The 24034-nt window shown below is 44.8% G+C and overlaps 1 protein-coding gene and 2 long non-coding RNA genes across 3 annotated transcripts in view; 1 reads left to right on the forward strand and 2 right to left on the reverse strand.

Annotated features, from left to right (window-relative positions):
- Nucleotides 1-21684, forward strand: part of LOC112433383 (E3 ubiquitin-protein ligase TRIM21-like) — a 25806-nt gene extending 4122 nt beyond the window's left edge. The window contains exon 2 of the mRNA XM_076882317.1: nt 18106-21684. Within this exon, the coding sequence (XP_076738432.1) occupies nt 18115-19770 (1656 nt within the window). The 5' untranslated portion in view covers nt 18106-18114 and the 3' untranslated portion in view covers nt 19771-21684. The remainder of the gene's footprint in view (nt 1-18105) is intronic.
- Nucleotides 1448-2248, reverse strand: LOC143416783 (uncharacterized). The gene is made up of 4 exons (XR_013097047.1): nt 2161-2248; nt 1974-2082; nt 1689-1759; nt 1448-1565 (listed from the first exon to the last, which is right to left on the reverse strand). It is a non-coding gene; the product is annotated as an uncharacterized LOC143416783 (long non-coding RNA).
- LOC143416780 (uncharacterized) lies at nt 3758-5221 on the reverse strand. Its single transcript, XR_013097039.1, has 5 exons — nt 5149-5221; nt 4832-5065; nt 4599-4705; nt 4351-4519; nt 3758-3914 (listed from the first exon to the last, which is right to left on the reverse strand). It is a non-coding gene; the product is annotated as an uncharacterized LOC143416780 (long non-coding RNA).
- Nucleotides 21685-24034: the final 2350 nt, after the last annotated feature.

Below are 24034 nucleotides of genomic sequence, written 5' to 3' on the forward strand. Positions count from 1 at the left end.
GGGAGAGAAAGAAAGAAAACCAAAGGGGAGAAGAGACGGTGAGAAGGGGGGGGAAGAGAGAGAAAAAAAAAAAGAACTCCTGGGTCATCTGTATGGAGAAAAAAAAAACAAGCAAAAAAAACAAACAGAGGAGACAGCAAACAACAAAGAGCAACATAATAATAGAGAAAACAAAGCACCATCACAATAAACTAGCTAGTCATAGATATCAATATTTACTAAATAATAAACGATATTGTGCAGCACGCAAGATAGACAGCGCACAGTGTGCTTTGAGGTAGCAGCCAAGAAAGCTTTAGTCCGCGTCTGTGAATACCCATGTGTGCATACCTGTGTGGATCAGCATGCTTGCATTCCAAAGGTTTCTCCATGTAATGATCTGCTAGGGAGTGTGGGGGGGCCACAGCCCCGTCCTCCAGGGTGTGAAGCGGGTATGGAGGAGATCAAAACTCAGCCTTCCTAACGTTCGCTGTTGGCCTGCTTAACAATGTGGGAATAAACAGTGGGGAATTATGCTACGTTTCGTGTCAGCTAATCGTTAGCCGGCCTGCGAGTAGGATTCCAGCCGGTTAGCCTGTCTGGCGTGTCGCCCGCAGCTCGGGGGTTAACGCGGCCAGCAGGGCTCCGCTCGTAGCTCGGCTACATTGGGGAAATGTGTCAGAGTTCCAAGCATATGCTTTTACCTGTCAGCACTGTGACGCAGGAGCTAATAAACAGTGGAAGGGGAATTCAGGTTGTGGCTAGCGCCGGTGTTCTGACAAAACGTCCTACCTTGTCAAAACATCCTACCGTAGCGTAAATTTATGGTCTTGTCTATCAATCCGTGCTACCTTATCAGAATATGCTACCTTACGTAGTTAATGGCTCCGTCGTATAGGTAGGACGTTCAGATGGCCAATTCACACTTAAAAACTTTGAGTTATTTCGCTAGGACGTTAAGAACATGCTTCCTGCTGGGATTTATTTAGGTAGCAAGTTCAGATGGCCAAATCACACTATTAAAACGTGCTTCCTGCTGGGATTTATTTGGGTAGCATGTTCAGATGGCCAAATCACACTATTAAAACATGCTTCCTGCATAGTTTTATTTAGGTAGCATGTTCAGATGGCCAAATCACACTATTAAAACATGCTTCCTGCATAGTTTTATTTGGGTAGCATGTTCAGATGGCAAAATCACACTATTAAAACATGCTTCCTGCATAGTTTTATTTAGGTAGCATGTTCAGATGGCCAAATCACACTATCAAAACATGCTTCCTGCATAGTTTTATTTAGGTAGCATGTTCAGATGGCCAAATCACACTATCAAAACATGCTTCCTGCATAGTTTTATTTAGGTAGCATGTTCAGATGGCCAAATCACACTATCAAAACATGCTTCCTGCACACAATCATCTAATGTTGACAAAGAATGCAAAGAGACATGGAGGGGGAAAGACAGCTGTTTTTATTAGAAGTTGTTATGTGTTTTCCTTACATTTTTTGCATTTATATTCTTGGTTGCTCTCTTTATATTTTGCACATGCAAAATGTGCCCATCTTTGGCAAGATTCACACTGCACCTGGAAAGGAAAAATAAATAGCTCATATTATGTTTGGTGAATACTATTAGTCAACATTTTAAACATGATTAGCAAGTAATGATACTAAGACTTATGTGTTTCTTTTGTTTTGTTTTGTCTTACCATTTCAATCATGCTGCGGTCAGCGTCAGCATCTAACATAGAGCAAACAATGCAGTAATCCTCAGCGTTCCCTGAAACACATTCATTTTTAGGTTTTAATCAAACATTATTTATTGATTAATTAAAAAATAATAGTAAATTTGTTCCACAAATACTTCATGGCAAATTAGTCCCTTGAATTTTTTTAATTAGACTTAAAGAAGGGTCTTATCTGAAAGTGTTTGAAAAGCAGTATTTAAATTGGAAGTACACACTCTAACGTGATAAGGACTTTACTGGACTTACCTCGATGTTCAAGTAGGGTGCAAGCTATCTGCATTCGCTCCAGCACAACTGCTTCTGTAGTGGTTAATACTTCACTGACCTCTCCAAAAGCAAGGTAGTGTTCTGCAAACTGTGAGATTTCTCATTATTATAATGTAAAGTCCTAATTGTAGCTAACAATAAATGGAATCATTTGAATAAGGGTTACCTTTAACAGCAAAACTCCGCAACTGCTGGAATCCTGTTGCTTGTTGTGTTGCATAGTCTGTAACTGCCACTCCATGGTGTCTTCATGCCCTCTCATCCTCAGAAAATTCCTATTTGAACAAAAATGTTTGTAATGAAACAAGAAATGTTTTATCTAAGAATAATACCTCAGTATCATGCATACCTCCAGTTGCGCAGAATTTTCCTGTCATAAACACCTTCATTCCCCATGGGGTCTATGAGCAGTATTCTCTGTGCAGAAATGTTGACAATCTAAAGAAAAAGTTAATAAATTAATTAAAATTACTATAGTTTTTGCCACTGAAAACCTATTTAAGAATAACACTTTCAACACACCGGCTCACTCCTTGGCGGCCGCTTGTCGGGGCCTGGGGCCTGGGGCTCGCTCGGGCCCCTTTGGAGGTGGGGTGCCCCCGGCCTCTCGGCCTAGGGCTCGGTCACTCAGGCGCAGCTGGGGGCCGGCGGAGCTCACGGGCGCGTCACTGCAACTCCCCCTGACTTCTGCTCCGCGGCTGCTGGGCGAGCCCTCATCTGGGACTCTCCTCAGCTCTTACTGGGACAGTGGCGCGGCTGCCCCTCTGTTGGTCTTCCATGGTCTCTTGTGTTCTGGGGGCCTCTGGATGTCTGGAGTTTTGATCTCCTCCATACCCGCTTCACACCCTGGAGGACGGGGCTGTGGCCCCCCCACACTCCCTAGCAGATCATTACATGGAGAAACCTTTGGAATGCAAGCATGCTGATCCACACAGGTATGCACACATGGGTATTCACAGACGCGGACTAAAGCTTTCTTGGCTGCTGCCTCAAAGCACACTGTGCGCTGTCTATCTTGCGTGCTGCACAATATCGTTTATTACTTAGTAAATACTGATATCTATGACTAGCTAGTTTATTGTGATGGTGCTTTGTTTTCTCTATTATTATGTTGCTCTTTGTTGTTTGCTGTCTCCTCTGTTTGTTTTTGTTTGTTTGTTTGTTTGTTTTTTTTCTCCATACAGGTGACCCAGGAGTTTTTTTTTTTTTTTGTCTCTCTTCCCCCCCCTTCTCACCGTCTCTTCTCCCCTTTGGTTTTCTTTCTTTCTCTCCCCCTCTCTCTCTCATTCATTCCCCCTGTCCTATTTATTAAAAAAAAAAAAAAAAAAAAAAAAAAAAAATGACAAAGGATGAACTGAAGCTCTGCCATCACGTAATGTCGCATACTGCTGTTTCTGATGTCATTTAGAGAAAAAAAAAAAAAAAAAAAAAAAGAATAACACTTTCAGCAAGAAACTGCTTCACAACAAATTAATAACTAAATGGACACATACCACAAGAATCCAGTGCATACCAAAGTTCACAGGGCACAACCACATGACATTTACATGGTGGCTTCTTCTGTACGGCTTGATATGGTCAATGCTGTAGTGATTTTTTAAAGTTGCTCCTTCCGTGTTTTTTAATCTCACACATTTGCCAGCAATGTCTTGAATGGTGTAGGGTCCTGAAAAATCTGGATCAAACCTTCCTCCCTTCCTTTCACGTTTCCTCATGTTCAAGAGAAGAACTTCATCTCCAACGCTGTACACAAGGTTTCTGTACTTCTTCTGGACTCGTCTGGCATAGGCTTCCTTTTGTAAGTCTTGGGACTTTGCCATATTTTCCTCTACAGTTTTTTTTAACTTGCCCTTGTGTGTCTCTTGTAGAAGATACAAAGTCACCGTAACTCGACTCCTCAGGGAGAATGATGGAGGACAGCTAAAATTTTCACATTTTAAATTACAATTAAAATCATAAAGACAAATAATGCATGTGAAACATGAACTGAAAAATCTAACTATAATAACTCATGTTTAAAAGTAAATATACTATTATAAAGCTTTGAGCACAGAAAGCCACAAAGATAGACTCATATCATTTTTTGTATAGTCATTTTTACTCTTGATACACTTCCATAGGTGAACACATTATACTTAACGGTCTCCTCAAGATGTATTACTTTACATAAAGATACAAATATAAAGAAGTAACTAGTCACTTACTTTATCTTTTAAATGTTTCTTGCATATAGAAGTTAAGCAGAGAAGATTAAAGCTGCAGCCAATATCAATATGCACAATTTCCAATTAAGATTACATTTAATTTATGCATTATCATAGTTGTTGCATAAATAGAATTCCTTAATAACACTTACTGGGACTTCAACAGGAACTTCAGAAGGATATGTAGCTTCTCTCCCATACATTAAACGGAATGGTGTGTATTTGGTTGTGGTGTGGACCTTGGACCTCAAAGAAAACAGTGTAGCATCCAGATACACATCCCAGTCATTCTGTTGACTGTTGACTAATTTTCTCAGGGCTCTACATGTGGACATAAAAAAAACACAATAGTGACAGTGTCTTAAAAGCAAATGAAATGTTACATACAAATAAAACATACCTTTTTATGTTGTCATTTGTCTTTTCGTCTAGGCCATTTGTCTGAGGGTGATATGCTGCTGTGACACTTCTTTCTATTTTCATTAAGCTGCAAAGTCTTGAGTTGAGCTTCAAAGAAAAAAGAAAATTGTTTTTTAAAAACAACCACACAAAACCTTTGGCCTGGCAGCTACTTGGCACACTGTGGCCAAGTATTTACCTAAAGAGGTATGGAAAAGTAAACTTAACACTTACCTCGTTAACAAATTCTCTTCCTTGGTCGGATAAAATTCGTTTTGGGCAGCCATGTCTATATATGAGTGAGCACAACTGATGAGCTACCTCAGCAGCACTTTTGCTTTTTAATGGAAAAGCCTCAACCCATTTTGAAAAATAGTCTGTTGCAGTCATAATGTACTGGAAGCCACTAGACGTTTTTGGAAGAGGTCCAGTTAGATCTATTCCGATTAGCTCCCAGACATGTGACACCTGTCAATGATAAAAGAATCACATTAATATGTAATGTACATTATAACATTACTATTTTCTACTAAAATGCTACTGATATTTACCTTTATACACTGCAGTGGTTGCACAGCAGCCAATGGTTTTCCCATTTTTTGACACTGGTCACAAGCCAGGACCTTAAAATTATTGAACGATCTTTATATTACCCAACAATCGCAATTAATTAAACAACAAAATTGCAAATGTTCTATAAAAATACTCGATCAAGTGGCGAAACAGTGTTAATTACTGTACATCATCCTGAAATCTGGTACGTGTCTTCAATTCAATTAAATTTAATTTTATTTATATAGCGCCAAATCACAACAAAAGTCGCCTCAAGGCGCTTCATAGATACAGAGAAAAACCCAACAATCATATGACCCCCTATGAGCAAGCACTTTGGCGACAGTGGGAAGGAAAAACTCCCTTTTAACAGGAAGAAACCTCCGGCAGAACCAGGCTCAGGGAGGTGCGGCCATCTGCTGCGACCGGTTGGGGTGAGAGAAGGAAGACAGGATAAAGACATGCTGTGGAAGAGAGACAGAGGTTAATAACAGATATGATTCAATGCAGAGAGGTCTGTTAATACATAGTGAGTGAGAAAGGTGACTGGAAAGGAAAAACTCAATGCATCATGGGAATCCCCCGGCAGCCTACATCTATTGCAGCATAACTAAGGGAGGATTCAGGGTCACCTGGTCCAGCCCTAACTATATGCTTTAGCAAAAAGGAAAGTTTGAAGCCTAATCTTAAAAGTAGAGATAGTGTCTGTCTCCCGAATCCAAACTGGAAGCTGGTTCCACAGAAGAGGGGCCTGAAAACTGAAGGCTCTCCCTCCCATTCTACTTTTAAATACTCTAGGAACAACAAGTAGGCCTGCAGAGCGAGAGCGGAGCGCTCTAATAGGGTGATATGGTACTACAAGGTCATTAAGATAAGATGGGGCCTGATTATTTAAGACCTTGTATGTGAGGAGCAGGATTTTGAATTCAATTCTGGATTTAACAGGAAGCCAATGAAGGGAAGCCAAAACAGGAGAAATATGCTCTCTCTTTCTAGTCCCTGTCAGGACTCTTGCTGCAGCATTTTGGATTAGCTGAAGGCTTTTCAGTGAGTTTTTTGGACATCCTGATAATAATGAATTACAGTAGTCCAGCCTGGAAGTAATAAATGCATGAACTAGTTTTTCAGCGTCACTCCGAGACAGGATATTTCTAATTTTAGAGATGTTGCGCAAATGGAAGAAAGCAGTCTTACATATTTGTTTAATATGTGCGTTGAAGGACATGTCCTGGTCAAAAATGACTCCAAGGTTCCTCACCGCGTTACTGGAGGCCAAGGTAATGCCATCCAGAGTAAGAATCTGGTTAGATACCATATTTCTAAGATTTTCAGGGCCGAGTACAATAACCTCAGTTTTATCTGAATTAAGAAGCAGAAAGTTAGCGGCCATCCAGGTCTTTATGTCTTTAAGACATTCCTGCAGTTTAACTAATTGGTGTGTGTTATCTGGCTTCATGGACAGATAGAGCTGGGTGTCATCTGCATAGCAGTGAAAATGTATGCTATGTCTTCTAATGATACTGCCTAAGGGAAGCATGTATAATGTAAACAGAATGGGTCCTAGCACTGAACCCTGTGGAACTCCATAATTAACCTCAGTGTGTGAAGAGGACTCTCCATTTACATGCACAAATTGGAGTCTATTAGATAGATATGATACAAACCACTGCAGCACAGTACCTGTAATACCTACAGCATGTTCTAATCGCTCTAATAGGATATTATGGTCAACAGTATCGAACGCTGCACTGAGGTCTAGCAGGACAAGCACAGAGATGAGTCCACTGTCAGAGGCCATAAGAAGATCATTTGTAACCTTCACTAAAGCTGTTTCTGTGCTGTGCTGAGCTCTGAAACCTGACTGAAACTCTTCAAATAAACCATTCCTCTGCAGATGATCTGTTAGCTGTTTGACAACTACTCTTTCAAGGATTTTTGATATGAAAGGAAGGTTGGAGATCTTCAGGATAACTATGCATTCTATTGGTGCACTATTAACATACTATATATAAATAACAACTTTAAAAATACATACCCAATTCCCAATGTCAACCGACATGCCATACCAGTAAAATCTGGAACAAATTGCAGTTCGAGTCTTGAGTACACCAGTGTGTCCACCGATGGGACTTGAATGAAACTCTTGGAATAGTCCCATGGCTTCTTCTTTTGTTTTTATCACTCTCCTGTTTCCAAACAAGAGCACTCCGCCTATATTTAAAAAAATGTAAATTAATTATAACATGTATTTAACCAATAATTACATTTAGTTGTTTATTTACATTACAATACTGACCCTTCAGTCTGAATTTTGCGGCGTATCTCCTAAGGGTTTGCCTCTGGGACTTATCGTATTCCGATGGGTAGGACCCAGCAGACAGAAACATGAGCAGTTCCTCGTATTTGTTCTCCATAACTAAGGAGAAAATTGGACAATTTCAACATGGCTTCGGAATCCATACAGTAAAATAAAACGACTACACGACGTTATCACGCAATTAACAAGTATGTGGTGCAGTAGTACTTTCTTCGACATAACAACGGAGCGTTTATTCACCATAACAACGGAGCGTGGTGTCCAGTAACTGCAGGAGGACTAAAATAAATTGAGAAGGTTTGCAGAAGTTGAAAAGCACAAAATAAACACTTGGAATATGACTTCGAGTGAGCAGCTTAAGGTAAACAATTATCATCTGTAATAAAGAAGTAAAACTTATAATACAAACCTTTTTTCGAAAGCAACGAGATCAGCACAAGATCGGGGTAGGATGAAATAATAGGCGTGTACTATTTACACCGGAAACATGGCCGTTTTGAATTGTGCGCATGCGCAGTAACAACAAGTAGGGCAGCTTGATGGGCGTTTTGTCAGAACACCGGCTACCTGTTAGCACTTCCTGGTTAGCATGTGGCCCCGCCCCCTTGCTTGGTAGCAGAAGTATGGCAGCCCACACGTCCCAAACATGTCTGTGTATGGCATTTTTGCCTTTTTATCGTAGGCACTGTGCTGGCTGAAGAAGCTGTTGCTTGCATGCACTGCTTTGTTGCCAGCGCGGACTAGACAGACCGTGCTGGGTTTGAAAGCATTAAATGACCCGCCCCTCCCCCTTCTCCTGCCTCCAAAAATGAGAGAGCAGGCTACTATGGGGAACATGGCTGCCACTGCTGTGACTCCAGTCATGGCATGGGCCATGGGCTGGGTCCCCTCCCATACCTGTTGCTGATTTACTGCTGGCCCTTCCCACAGCGTCCCTCCCATGGCTCCGCCTCTGTGAGGCCTGGGCTTGGAGGTTGACTGACATGATGTTGAAGAAGCTTCCATCTTCTCCTTCGGTGTTGCCCACCTGTCCCTGGGCTGCCCTGGGCTGTCTGGCGAGTTGGGTCCTTTCGGCTCCTGATTGCAGCATGCTGGGTGTGGGAATTAACCCTTCCTGGGGTCCACTCTAGCTTAATAGACCTCCAGGTTGTTGCTATCACGCAGCCTCAGTGCCTACTGCCTAAGGTGCCGCTGCTGCCGTATGTGCCCTGCCTCCTGGCGTTTATGATCCCCTGCCCGCAGTTGAATGCTGCCATGCATGGCAGGAGTAGTTGCCTTTGGCCCCTCCCTCGTAGCCCCCCCCCCCCCCCCCCCCCCTTGGTCCCTAGTTGCCCCTTCGGGCCTTCCCTGGGCAGGGCGGCATGCCCTGACAGGGGCGTGAGGGTTACTTATGCCCTGCTGGTAGCCATTCTGTCACTTCCTCTGTGGATGGTGCTTGACACGACAGCTGCAGGCGGGCTGGGCATGGAGAGCCCACCCCAATCCCGTGCCTTTCAGGCTACATGAGGATGATGGCTGCAGCGTTCCCTTCCAGGGCCCCGCCTCTGCGAGGCCTGGGCCGGTGGAGGTTGATTATCGTGAGGTGGATGTTGAAGAAGCTTCAATCCCCTCTGGCAGCCACTGGGGTAGGGTCCGGACGGGTGAACCCATGTCTGGGTTCCCTGGGTTCTGGGGCCCTCCCATGGCATTCTCTCCCATGACCCCGCCTCCTTGAGGCCTGGGCTGGTGGAGGTTGATGGTCAGGAGGTTGATGTTTATGACGCTTGGCTCCGGTCAGACGACTAGACAGACTGATGTAACTGTCTGTCTGGCCTGCGGCCACCTCGCTTTAAAGAAGCTGAGGGGCCTCTGCAGGCGTGCAGAGACGGCCGTGTTGAGTTGAGGTGGGGAGGACTTGGAGCCTAGGCTCAGCTGTCCTCCAGCCACTCTCCTCCCTCCTGACATCCTCAGCTAGCCTAGTGGCCAGCTCTGCTGCAGGCTGTGCTCTCCTGGCCTATTTCCCGCTTCGCGGGTTCATACGTCAGTCGGACCTCGCTGCGTCTGACCGCTCGGCCAGCAGTTGACAGTTCTCCAGCCTGCGGCGCTGGCTCTCTGTCTGGCACATTCTCCAAATGTTGCGGGTTTACGTGGCCGGCAGGGCCCGCTCAGTGAGCTGACATCCCCGGTGAGTCACGTCCCTGGCTGCACTGCAGCTCCGGGCAGTCTTCCCCTGGCATGTTGCCTGCATTCGTCGGTTGGACCTCGCTGCGGCGTGTATGCCTTTTCCAGCCTATTTTAGCCGGATTCTCTCTGGCATGTCAGCTGCTGCAGCTCCCGGTTGTGTTCCCTTGGTGTGTTGCCTGCGCTTCGCCAGTTTACACGCCAGCTGGGACTCGCTGTGTCTGATCATTCGGCCGGCGCGTGGGTGTTCTCCGGCCTGCAACGCTATGTATGGGTGTCTTGTTTTTGAAGTTCAGTCTTGCTGCTCCCCTGTCTGCGGACAGCGCCAGCCCCCCCCCCTCCCTGTCTCTCAACAGCTCGGGGTGGCTTCAGCTTTGAGGATGGACGGGTCACATCCCAAGCTTCACCTGTGGTTGCCCGCTTCGCTGGCGTACACACCAGTCGGACCTCGCTGTGGTGAGTGAGAGTTCTCCAACTTTAGTGCCAACTCTCTGTCTGGCATTGCCCGCATGTTGTAGCCCTATGCGACAGGCGGGCTGTTCCTTCCTTCTTGTCCTTAGCGGGCGACCAGCGGCGGAGGTCTGCCGCGCAACCAGTATGCTGCTTTAGGTGCCGCAGGTTCTCTTGCTTGACCAACGATTATCTTCCACGCTTTTCGATCCAAGGCGATGGTTCTTGCCTGCTCGAGGTCAAGTCGAAGGGCCTTCAAATCATCCTGGATTTGTTTCATCCATGTCTTCTTTGGTGCATTTCGATGCACCCTCCAATCGGTGGGGCGGGTCAACCAGAGTAGGCCATGGGGGTAGCGGCTCGGGTCCATTCGACAAATGTGGCCAAACCAACGGAGTCGGTGGCGCTGGATTAGGTCGCGATCGTCGGTTGGCTGCCGCAGCTGGTGAGGATGGTGTCATTCGAATGACGGTCGTATGCATCTAAGGCAACGCATTTGGAAAACTTCGAGCTTGCTCAGGTCGTGTTTTAGCATTGTCCACGTCTCTGCACCGTAAAGTAGAATGGGCAGGATCAGGGTTCGGTAAAGGAGGATCTTTGTCGCTAATGAGATGTTGTTCTTCTTCCAGACGCACCAGCGCAGGGAGGCGAATGCTGCCGCCGCCTGCCCAATTCTGGAGCGTATCTCCGCTGATGATGCCACTTTCTTCTCCTCGACGAGGGACCCCAGATATTGAAATTGTTGGACTTGTTTGATCTGCACACCATCAAGGTGGATGATCGTTGGTGAGCCGTCGGTGGTCAGGACTTTGGTCTTCTCGGCGTTAACCTTGAGGCCGTACAGTTTGGAGTGCCGGGCGATGTCATAGAGGATGTGAGTTGCCTCGGTGTCGTCTTCGGCAAAAATGGCACTATCGTCAGCGAACATTAGATCGGTGATAAATCGATCGATCGAGGCTTGGACTCCGCGGCGGCCCTCGAATGTTTGTGCATTATCGCATCGATGACGATGTTGAACAACAGCGGTGACATCACATCGCCCTGCCGGACCCCTGTCATGATGGGGAATTCTTCGGACACTTCGTCATGAATACGTACCTGGCTAGTCGAGCCATCGTAGGCGGTTTGTAGTAGCTCGATGATCTTCACTGCTGGCCGGTCGTTGCAATCAAACGCAGACTTGAAATCAATGAAGATGATGACTGTTCGGCGTCCGCATCTGATCCGTTCCTCCATGAGTCGACGTAGGGTGAAGATCTGGTCGCTGCAGCCTCGTCCGGGTCGGAACCCGGCCTGTTCTTCCCGGCTGGTCATCTCACGGTGATTTTGAAGGCGTGATTGAATTATTTTCATAAGGACCTTGCCGACGATGGACAGTAAGCTGATGCCCCGGTAGTTTTTACATTCTCGATTGTCGCCTTTCTTTAGGATAGGAATGACAGCCGCCTTCTTCCAATTTGCTGGTATCACATTTGATGTCCAGATCAGTTTGAATAATGAGTGTAGACGTATGACGAGGACTTCTCCTCCAGCTTTGAGGGCTTCTGCTGCCACATGATCAGGGCCAGCGGCCTTGTTGTTCTTTAGCGAATGGATTGCATCAGACATCGGCACCGTAGGAGGGTCGATGATGGGCGGCGCTGCAGCCGGACGTTGGGGCGGATCGTGATTGTAGAGTTCATTGAAGTATTCTTTCCACCATTGCAGGCGCTCCGCAGTTGACTTTACAAACGAGCCATCCACCTTCCTGATGTTATCATTCATCGTCTTGCACTTGCCACTGAGACTACGTATGGTCTGGTACAACACCCTGTAGTCTTGTCGTTCGGCCGTATTTTCTGTGGTGTCCCTGTGGTGCCCCCCCCCACAGGGGCACCACGGGGGACTGTCCTCTCCCCTTTCCTCTTCACCCTCTACACCACAGACTTCAGCCACTGCACGGAGACCTGCCATCTTCAGAAGTTTTCTGATGACTCTGCGGTGGTTGGATGCATCAGCAGGGATGATGAGACAGAGTACCGGGCTGTGGTCGACTCCTTTGTCACGTGGTGTGAGCAGAATCATCTGCAGCTCAATGTGGCAAAGACCAAGGAACTGATCGTGGACTTCAGGAAGACCAGGAAACACTTGGGGGTCAGTGTTGACATTGTGGAGGACTATAAATACCTTGGAGTACACATTGACAATAAACTGGACTGGGCTAAAAACACCACAGCACTTTACAGGAAGGGCCAGAGTCGTCTCTATTTTTTGAGGCAACTGAGGTCCTTCAACATCTGCCAGAAAATGCTCAGGATTTTCTATGAGTCTGTTGTGGCCAGTGCGATCCTCTATGCTGTTGCATGCTGGGGGAGCAGGCTGAGGGTCGCAGATGCCAACAGACTTAATAAACTAATCCGTAAGGCCAGCAATGTTGTGGGGATGGAGCTGGACTCCCTCAAGGTGGTGTCGGAAAGGCGGATGCTGTCCAAGATAAAGACAATGTTGGATAACACCTCCCACCCACTCCATGACATGCTGGTCAGTCACAGGAGCACGTTCAGTGAGAGACTGAGATTATCGAAAAGCACCACTGAACGACACAGGAAATCTTTCCTGCCTGTGGCCATCTCCCTGTACAACGCATCCACTTAACACACTGTTTACTGCTACAACTACACATGTTTCTTTTCCAGCTATTTATTTATGACTGACTTATGTATGTATGTATATATATGTATATATTGTACTATTCTTAGTTAGCGTATTGTCTGTCTTGTCTTAATGTTGGTTTATAATGGAGCACTGTAACAAAAAATAATTTCCCCCAGGGATCAATAAAGTATTCTGATTCTGATTCTGATTTTAATAATGGATTGGATTTATATAGCGCTTTTCAAGGCACCCAAAGCGCTTTACAATGCCACTATTCATTCACTCTCACATTCATACACTGGTGGAGGCAAGCTACAGTTGTAGCCACAGCTGCCCTGGGGCAGACTGACAGAAGCGAGGCTGCCATATCGCGCCATCGGCCCCTCTGGCCAACACCAGTAGGCAAGTTCCTCGGTGACTTTGTTCCAGTACGCCTCACGGTCTGCTTTCATCTTCAGCCGCACCTCACGGTTTAGCCGACGACACTTTTCAAAGTTGGTTAGCTTGGCCTTCTTGCGTTTGACGACCAAGTCGAGACAGTCGTCCGAGATCCACGGTTGTGTGTGACGTCAGGCGGGTGGGCACAGCGGCTTGGCGCAGTCCAAGATGGCTTCCGATATTGTTTGCTCTTCTTTGTTGGCATCGTCGCTCAGGGGGAGTAGGGCGAAGCGGTTCGATAATGCGATCTGGAATTCTTGACGGCGGTCATTGTTGGTGAGGTGATGCCAGCCCAGCCTGGGCGGTTTGGGTGTCGGCCTCTTCGCTCGTTGGAGCTTCAGGCGCACTCTGGCGCGGAAAAGATAGTGATCAGAGCCGCAGTCAGGTCCGCGCATCGCCCGGACATCTTGCAAGGATGATCGGAACCGGGTGTTGATGAGCACATAGTCGAGTAGCACTGAGTCATTTCCTCTTGGGTTGCGCCATGTCAGACGGTGCTTGAGCGAGTGTTGGAATAGCGTGTTCCCGAGGACCAGTTTGTTGGCGGCGGCAAATGACAGCAATCGTAGCCCGTTGTCGTTCATTTTTGCATGGCCGAATTTTCCCATCGTCGATTCCCAGCCAGTGCAGTCTTCTCCGACGTGGGCGTTCATGTCGCCGGCGATCATGATCATGCCGGTTTGAGGTAGGGAGTCCAAGACGTCTTGCAGGCAATCATAGAAATCATCTTTAGATGCGTTGGAGTTCATTTCGGTCGGTGCATAGACCGCGATGATATGTAGCTTGATTGTACCGTTGACAGTTAGGACAGCGATACGGTCAGATATAGGTTGGAAGGCCACGACGCTTGCAGAGAACCGATGGTGTACCATGAAGCCAACTCCGGCTTCTCTTTTGTCGCCGCCCGAGTAATACAACGTCATCTTTTCGTCCATGGCCGGCACTTCGACAGAGACAGTGCCAGTTCCAGTCAGCCGAAGTTCCGATAGGGCCGTTATCGAGACGTTGAGTTTTGAAAGTTCATGGGCGATGATCTCCTTCTGCCCAACAAGATGACCAGTTCTGACATTCCATGCTGCAATGTTGATCGGCGTCTTGGGCGTGAGACGATGGAATTGATGGCCAGTAGTCCATTTCCCACCAGCGCCCTGGGTCCCCAGCGCTGGCGCATCGGCTGCCCCGGATGCGGGCTGTTACTTGGTGGCTCGGTGTGCTGCGTTCCCTGGCTATCTGCCTCGCGGTTCCTGGGCTAACATTGAGTGGCCGATCACTTGCAGTCCTGCGTCCTGCAGGACCGGTTCAGGCCAGTCTGGTATCTGCAGACTGCTGCCTCCACCCCCTGGCTCGGCCTTCGTGTCTGGCTTGGCCCTGACTGGGGTGGTGTGTACATATGTGTATTTGTACATAGTTCTTCACTCTCGGCAGTTTGGTTGCACTGTCTCCTCGCGGGGTGTCTTAAAGAGTTACCGTACATATGGAATATGTAACGGTGTGGAGAGATAGTCTCTCACTAAGAGAACCAAGGTTACACCATAACCGTACGTTCTCTAGCATATCGAGACTATCTCTCCACCGTGAGGCCACTCGGAGACGCGTTCCGATCAAACGATCACCGGTGTCACGTCTGCACAGCTGTTTTATACGTAAGCTGTGGGGTGTAGCCGGGTGTGCCGGAGTGTCTTAAAGAAATATCCACACGCCACGACTAAGGGGGGGTCGTACCCCGTACATATGGAATATGTAACAGTGTGGAGAGATAGTCTCTCACTAAGAGAACCAAGGTTACACTGTAACCGTATGTTCTGATTAATGTTTGCTCATCACTTTCTGTTCTGATTAATGTTTGTTCATCACTTTCTGTTCTGATTACTGTTTGTTCACCACTTTCTGTTCTGATTACTGTTTGTTCATCACTTTCTGTTCTGATTACTGGATGTTCGTCACTTTCTGCTCTGATTACTGTTTGTTCATCACTTTCTGCTCTGATTAATGTCTTTAAAGTTTTACTTTGAAACATCTGAAGTCATTGCTGGTTTACGCCCTTGCCCACGCACCTGTGAAGTGGAAGCACCTGAGCCTCATTTCCCCTGCCAGCATTTAAGCAGAGGGATGGCAGCAATTCATCACCAGATCATTGTGTGACTCGCACTCCCTTGAATTGTCCTTTTTTTTCTTGAGTCGGCTGCGAGCAGCGAGTGACCAAAGAGGATGGAGTCCGTTACCGCCCCTTACGCCACTGGTTTTAGGGTTTCCCCTGTTACAGCAACATAAACCCATGTTGGATTGGAAAAGGGAATGCCTTGTGGGGTAAAGGGGTGGTGCCATACGACCTGTTTAAAAGCCACCACCCTCTCTGTCAGTTTACTGAATCCCTCTGTCACACAATCCACCTTACCATTCTTCAGTTCCATCTGTTTATCACGACCTTGAAGAGACTCACGTCTTCCTTCAACAGTTGCCGGTGCGATTATTATTAAACTAGTGGTACATGTGCCACAGTCTGAGAATGACTGACCTAGGAGATTGAGTTTGGCATATAGGAGGCCCAACGAACTGAACCGGACCCTGGGACTGTCCCTCCAGGACTCTTTGTTCCCTCCTCTGTTAGGTCACTGGGCACGCACAACCACATTCACCTGGCACCCAGGGGTCCACCACACCATCTCATTCATTTAAAGTAGAGCAGGACGACATGGCAAAAAATATGTATCACGATATATATTTGAAAATTTGCGCTAACAATATAACTGACGATATAATTGATGCGAGACAAAATACAACTCCACAACTTTACTAGCACAAAAAAAAAATCTATTTTCACTTAAACAAGCAGCTGTTTTTTATGTGCATTAAAGCTATATAAAAATTTAACAGTGCAAATGCAAATTCCTTGCTGAAAGTTTAGAAATGGGCTGACACATCCTGAGCATAACCATGTAAAATATCCACTGAAGTTAAAAAGAGGTGCAACATTAAACTGCAGTGTGCCAAATAAAAAAGTAAAATACGTATTTTTCGAGCCATAAAGTGCACGGGATTATAAGGCACATTAAGCGAAACAAAGCAGTCAGATAAATCAAGCTTTATTCAACTCCTACTTCTTGCTTCCTCCACTTCTGTACCATTGATTCATTAATGGTACAGAAGTGTACCATTAATGCTGTATTCTATCACAGCTGCTCTATTCCCATGTTGTTGCAGTGTATTAATGACTAACCTTCTATTGTGGATGGATTATCTCAGTTGTTCTGCTGACTGAAGTTTGGTCCGTTTACAGCATTCTGCCATGCAATTGCATTTGTCTCTAATCATCAGGAACCTTCACGTTAACTTTTATCGAGTGGAAAAGCGTTAGCGTTCATCCTCCAACGTTGCTGTTTATGTTATGCTAACATAGCTGTGTCGCTAGCGATCACGTAGCACATCATTATATACCACCTAGCCCAACTTCAGTAACCTTACCAACGTCACTGCTGTTTAGTTTCCTGTCTTCGTTTATGTTGGAAGTGATAGCAGAGCTGCACGTTTTAATTTTTTCAGAAATCTCTTAGTCAGAACATGCTATATCATGCTTAGGTAACTAGCGAAACTAGCGAGCTAACTTCCACTAACTTCCTGCTAACTTTTAACTTCGTTAAATGTAATAAATTCTGTTTTCATGGATGCCCAGATGTTAAACTTCATAGTTACACCTGGTAAAGCAGCAATGCTGATTGTTTTATTAAAGATGAAAGAATTTAGACAGTTTTTAACTCTCAGTGATGCTGCAGTGTTGTTTGACCTGAAGGTTTACGGAGTTTAGGACCCAGATTACTCCCAGATTTACAAGCACTTTAGTCCGACAAATACGGCAATAACGACGGTCTGCTTGCATGTTCTACAAAAAAATGTGCTTTGGTGGGTATCTGACAGACAAACACCAAACCAGTTCCACATCACTGAAGTGGCACCATTTTTACAAACCAATTGTGGTTCATCCGTTTCACTCAATAAGATGCTTTCTCCCTTCTCATTCTCCGTTGTCGCCATGCTTTTTCGTCCATGTGCGTATGAAGACAAAGGCACTGCGCATTCGCGTTTTACCCATATTCATTTTCTTATCGTTGCCTAACATTGTACCGGTATTACCGTGAACTGTATAATATGGCCAAGCCCTAATTTAAAGCTTTGCTTAGTGGCCTACTCTCGCCAAAGATGTCCGTGAGTACATTTCTGCCTGGCCAGTCTGCGCACAGAACAAGACCTCTAACCAACCAGCCTCTGGCGTGCTCTGATCCTTGCCGATGGCAGGCCATCCCTGATCACATATCACCATCGACTTTGTCACGGGCCTGCCACCCTAATCAGGTAACACAATCATCCTATCATTGGTCGTTTCTACCTAAGCTCCCCACAGCTCTGGCAACTGCCTGGCTCCTAACAACTCACGTACTTCGTCTTCATGGTATCCCTGCTGACATTGTCTCTCACCGAGGCCCACAATTCACATCACAAGGCTGGAAGGTGTTCTGTTCGGTTCTGGGAGCCCAGGTTAGTGTTTCTTCTGCTTTTCATCCACAGACAAGTAAACAGAGAACAGGCTAACCAAGAGCTTGAGGCAGCCCTCCAATGTGTGGCCTCTACCCACCAGACCACCTGGAGCAAACATCTCCCTTGGATCGAATACTCGCGTAACAGCCTCACCTCTTTGGCCACTGGATTGTCTCCCTTCGAGGCATCCCTGGCTTCTTTAAGTTTCTTTAATTTTTTAAGCTTGTGTTTTGGATGAACCCGTTTGTGTCTCAGTGTGTGGCTTGATCTCCACCACTTACTTTTAGAACTGAAGAAGCTTTACTGGTGAAACTTGCAGACCATTTTCTTTCCAAGCTCCTTTGATCACTGACGCTTGTTTTTCTCTTTGTAAAATGAAATTTAAATTGAATTTTGAATAAAATGTGTTTTTTCCTTTCTCCCTCAGAGTGCAGACATGTCAGCTGCCAACAATCTGAGATCTGAAAATCAGTTTCTGTGCTCCATCTGTCTGGATGTGTTCACTGATCCAGTCACTACATCATGTGGACACAACTTCTGCAAAACCTGCATCAGTCAGCACTGGGACATGAATGTCATCTGTAAGTGTCCCTTGTGTAAAGAGACTTTCTACACTCGACCTCAGCTGAGGGTCAACACCTTCATCTCTGAGATAGTTGCTCAGTTCAGACGTGAAGCTCAGCAGAAAGCCAGCAGCAGCAGCTCAGAGCAACAAGCTGCCAAACCAGGAGAAGTTCCCTGTGACGTCTGCACTGGAACCAGACTGAAGGCCCTGAAGTCCTGCCTGGTGTGTCAGACCTCCTACTGTCAGACTCACCTGGAGCCTCATCTGACAGTGAAACGTCTGAAAAGACATCAGCTGGTTGATGCTGTGGAGAACCTGGAAGGCAGGATGTGCACGAAGCACGATAAACTCCTGGAGCTGTTCTGTAAGACCGACCAGACATGTGTCTGCATGCTCTGCTCTGCTTTAGACCACAAGAACCACGAGTTTGTTCCTCTGAGAGAAGAATATGAAGGAAAGAAGGCAGAGCTGGAGAAGACAGAGGCTGAGATTCAACAGATGATCCAGAAGAGACGACTGAAGATTCAGGAGATCACAGAGTCGGTGAAGATGAGTAAAGATGCTGCAGACAGACAGAAAGCAGAAGGTGTTCAGGTCTTCACGGCTCTGAAGGAGTCTGTTGAGAGACGCCTGAAAAAGTTCATAAAGGAGATCGAAGACAAACAGGAAGCTACAGAGAAACAGGCTGAAGGTCTCATCAAAGATCTGGAACAGGAAATCTCTGAGCTGATGGAGAGAAGCTCTGAGGTGGAGCAGCTCTCACGCTCTGAAGACCACCTCCACCTCCTCCAAAGCTTCTCCTCCCTGAAAGCTGCTTCACCCACCAAGGACTGGACAGAGGTCAGAGTCCGTCCACCATCATATGAGGGGACTGTGGTGAGAGCTGTGGAGACACTGGAGGAGACACTCTGGAAAGATATGAATGAGCTGTTTGAGGCTGAGCTGCAGAGGGTGCAGCAGTATGCAGTAGATGTGTCTCTGGATCCTGATACAGCACATCCTTATCTCATCCTGTCTGATGATGGAAAACAAGTGAAGTATGGTGATGTGAAGAAGAAACTTCCAGACAATCCAGAGAGATTTTCTCCATGTCCTAATGTTTTAGGAGAGCAGAGTTTCTCTTCAGGCAGATTTTACTTTGAGGTTCAGGTTAAAGGAAAGACTAAATGGGATTTAGGAGTGGCCAGAGAGTCGATCAACAGGAAGGGAAACATCACATTGAGTCCTCAGGATGGTTTCTGGATTGTGAGGTTGAGAAATGGAAATAAGTACAGTGCTTGTGCTTCACCTCCAGTCCGTCTCTGTCTTCATCCTGGTCCTGAGAAGGTGGGGGTGTTTGTGGATTATGAGGAGGGTCTGGTCTCCTTTTATGATGTAGGTGCTGCAGCTCTGATCTACTCCTTTACTGGCTGCTCCTTCACTCACAAACTCCACCCTTACTTCTGTCCCAGTAACAATGATGGCGGTAAAAACTCTGCACCTCTGATCATCTGTCCTGTAAATCAAACTGAGTTGATCAACGACTGATTTTATTTGATGAACTGATTGATTTTTATTGAGGAGAACAAATGAACATATTGAGCATAATACTCTCCATGTTTTCTATAGAATCTGATTATCAGGACTCTGACTTTGATCTGATTCTCATGGAATTTGACGCAAACAGAAGAAAAGTTGAATCAGGAAATGTTCCTACTAATGGAGACTCAAGCTGAAGAATCATGTGTGGGTGTTATACGGAGCATTCAGTTTTCAGCTGAGGGGAGTTGGATAAAAAGTGGTTTGGTTATTTTGGGTCTGTGAGGATTTTTGATGTGTTTACTGAAAACTGATAAGACGGGATAATATTCAAAGAGTGGTGGAGAAAGGAGAAGGTGAAGTACAGACTGCTGCATCCTTCTAGTCACATAATTTTGATGTGATGATTATATTTCCATGTTCTGATGATTTGGTTTAAAGATAAACATAGAGTTGGAAAATGGCTGCAATCACAGCATGAATGAGATGCTGAAGGCTATATTTGTACTTGTTTTGTCCACTAAACTTTGTCTTTGCTATGCCTCTGCTTGTTTATATGAGTAATGAGCCTGATGGCCTTTTGTAACAGTTACAACATTTGCACTGGCTATTATAATCTCCTAGGGTGTAACTCCCTCTCCCCGCATGTGGCATTGTCATCACCCTTTACTTACATTTATGTTTTCCTCCTTCATGCTGCTACATTTGGTTAATTAGCGCTTCTAAATTTCCTGTAGTCCTGAATGGTTATGTGTCTCTCTCTTGACCTGTCCACGGCAGAGAGCAAGCTTGGGTGAGCTAGTGTTGAACATCTACACCTGCAGGAGCCTTATTAAGACTTATTGTTCATTCTCCTGCCAGTGGTGGAGGAGACTTCTTTACTTTCTTTCGGTTGAAGAAGAGGCCTCGCAGTCCGGCTGTCTCACTGATGACATTGAGGGATTAGCGGCTGCCATCTATTCCAGACCTCGAGTGTTTGAATCTAAGTACTCACACACATGTTCACATTCAGTGCTGTGCATTTTCTTTATTTGGCTGGACAGCTATCACAATTATTTTCTCATTCACAAAGAGTATACAAAGACATTTTGGTTAGTACCAAATAGACACACTCTGATTACGGACTGAGGAGGCTGCAGTTTTGCAACCCCAGGACTGAGAAGAAGACTCTATAAATACCATACTCACATATCTCCAGGCTAAGAGAAGGGTAATTGATGCAAATATTTTCTTTTCATCTTCTAATCTTTGTTTAAACTTTATTCCAAGAGAACTGTAAGTTGTTCAGGTTGTAAACATATTCACCTAGATCATCTTACAATGCTGATATTGCAGCCATTCCCCAACTTTCTGTGAATGGTACTCATGGCCATTGGACAATGGACTTTCATCAGTAATTGTAGATCAATGGTCATGAGAATTTGCATATTAATGATCACGAAACTGACCTCAAACCCCCATTGTTCATTCAGTGGGCTGGTTTCAGTCATTATGCAAATGTACAGTTTATAAGATTGCGAAAAACTGCAGTCAGCTGAGACTGAAGAAGTCACTCGGATGAGTGATGAAACATGTCCCCCACTGAAAATGTTATGACCAGTTGAACAAAAACTACTTTGGGAAATATTAACCTAGTGTTGGTTAAGTTTCCTTCGATTTGCCAGTGTCAAGCTGATGTGTAAGAGGGTATGTTAGGAAGTTCTGGAGGTGTTAAAGTAGCATGTGTTCCAGTCCATCAAGTGAGGTATTGAACACTGATGGTAAACTGCCATTAGAAACCTAATTAAATTGTCCTCTGTTGGTATTAATATTGTTTCGATTATTCCTTGGTGAGGAAGCAGAAAATTATTTGAAATAAGTTTACCATGGCTTTGTTTTTAAGAGCTTGATCAATTGCAGCAGAGACATTACTTCAGTTGAAAAGTAATTAGTTATTGTTACTATTTACCACTTCAAAAAAGTTACTGTTACTGAATTAGTAACTGAGTTACAATTTTATAAAAGTAACTAATTACAGAAAAAGTAACTACTGTTGTACTTTAAAAAAAATGTTTAACAATAAAAATTTGGATCCCCTCTGAATGGAACTAAAATACTAAAATATAAATTAATGAACATGCTAAAACTTCTATTCTTTTCTTTATTTAATAAAGTTTAATAAATTTCATAAGTGTTATTTTTTTAAGTGAATGCTTTCTGTTTTTTCTTCACAGCAGAAGGTCTGCTCTTTAGTCATACATCATACAACATCATAAAGTCTAAAATAAAACATGATTGTCACTGTCTCTGCAGCCACTGTAGAATGACAGGCCTTGTTCCATAACTCCATGCACTTTGTTGTAGGGCTTCTATATACAGTGGAACCCCAACCGACGAAATTAATTCGTTCCCGAGGGTCTTTCGTAAGTCGAAAATTTTCGTAAGTCAAAGCACCCATTGCGCGTTTTGAGTGAGGCGATGCTGAACGATAGACTATAGGATAAAGCAACAGAAATGAAGACTGGAAATAAAACGAGACGTTTCAGTCACACAGCAGAGCACTCAGCTGTTAGTTAATGTGATGACCTTGAGCTGTGTTTGTTCAATAGGAGTTGGTAGCAGATGCAGAGGTGGTTCTTTAACTGATACGGTGGCTTTGAAAACATTCTCATATCCCAGCACACAGAGTAAATCATGTATTATTATGTGAAGTGGCGATAAAACCGAATTAAAAATTGAAAAGTGCTGTAGTTGTGTTTAACTCCTGCATCTCGGTCACTTCTAATGACACATAAATCAATGTTCAGAAGTCCTTGCTGTGTGTGAGACACTGACAGATGAAGCTCTTCTTCTCTTCGTGTCTTTGATCAACTACTTTTGTTTTGATTGTCATGATCACGGTCGCTCTCACTGTCTGTGTGCGAGAAAATCTGGATCCTGTTCTTATATGAATGATGCTAATCTCCATCTGTCGTTATCATAATCTGTTATCATCCCAGCACTGAAACAAGCTAACAGTTCACCTGTAACTCAGTTTGTAATCCACATGTCTGAACGACAGATGAACGTGATCGGCTCAGACGCTACTTGTCTGCATTTTTATTCTCTGCTTTGTTCTGCAGCTTAAGGACTGAAGCAGTGTGTGCATTACACCAGAGATTTGGATTTTCTTCTGCTTTTAATAAGCCTGAACTAACAGAATGCTTTCTACTCTATTTTGCTTGTAACTGTAGGTTTTTATATGAAATAAAACCATTTAAGCACAAACATCATAAATGATCTAAACATCAGATATTATCTGAGGAGTACCAGCCAGACAGAGTCAGGCTCACCTTAATGCACAACTTGGGAGAGAATTTTATAACGTTGACACACTGATCATCAGACACCTTCACGAGACAATCACGAGTATGAGCACGCAAATATCTGTGGAGATTCTTTTCTGAGGTCGGGTTACACCGAAGGACGGCTTTGTCACTCCCTCCTTGACAAAGCAGTCAGAGATGTGCGTATAGTGCTTATCACTGCTAATCAAGCCAGTAAAGTAAGATGTTCTTGCAGCGTTTAGTCAGTTGAACAAGGTTAATAAGGTCTTTTTCCACATCTGTTCAGCTTTCCTACAGAATATAATCCTGCATCCAAGAGGAAGGATTGACGGTTTGAAATAAGTTGTATTTTAAGGGGCTACACAATGGAGAGCTAATCGACATGTATTATTAAAACAATTGAGGTTACCACAGATTTTTGAAAACGTGGATGTTTAAATAAGGCAGAGAATATAAGTGCAGAATTCAGATATAGCTTCTGAACTTTAGAATGAATTATGTAGTAGTCATTTTGTGGAGTATGTCTTACTCGGCTTGTTTACACTCTGCCTGAGCACTCACACCACTTTATACAACACGCCTCATTAATGGCACAAGCTTTAAGTGCTTTCTATCCCACACTCACACTGCAGTGGGCTGTGGAGAACAACCTGGGGTCAGCATCGTGCCCGAGGATATTTGGCATGCAGACTGATAGATGTGCTCCCTTCTGAACCACAGCCACACTATGAGATCACATCCTTCTAATTACAAGGATTATGTTTCTTCCCTCAGGAGTTGGGATGATGGGCAGTGAGTACGACTGAACATAGAGATGGGAGGAGCTGAGGAAAGCATGAAAAGCTCTGAGACAGAATGATTGGCTGTTTATTATTTCACTCAATGGCACGTAAATCAATTCATAATCCTGCTAATGTGTTTTTCTTTCAGAATCTCTGGTTGCTATGCTCTCTCACAATTAAAATGAA

This window comes from Maylandia zebra, linkage group LG3 (genome assembly GCF_041146795.1).
Source record: "Maylandia zebra isolate NMK-2024a linkage group LG3, Mzebra_GT3a, whole genome shotgun sequence".
NCBI classification, from domain to species: Eukaryota; Metazoa; Chordata; class Actinopteri; order Cichliformes; family Cichlidae; genus Maylandia; species Maylandia zebra.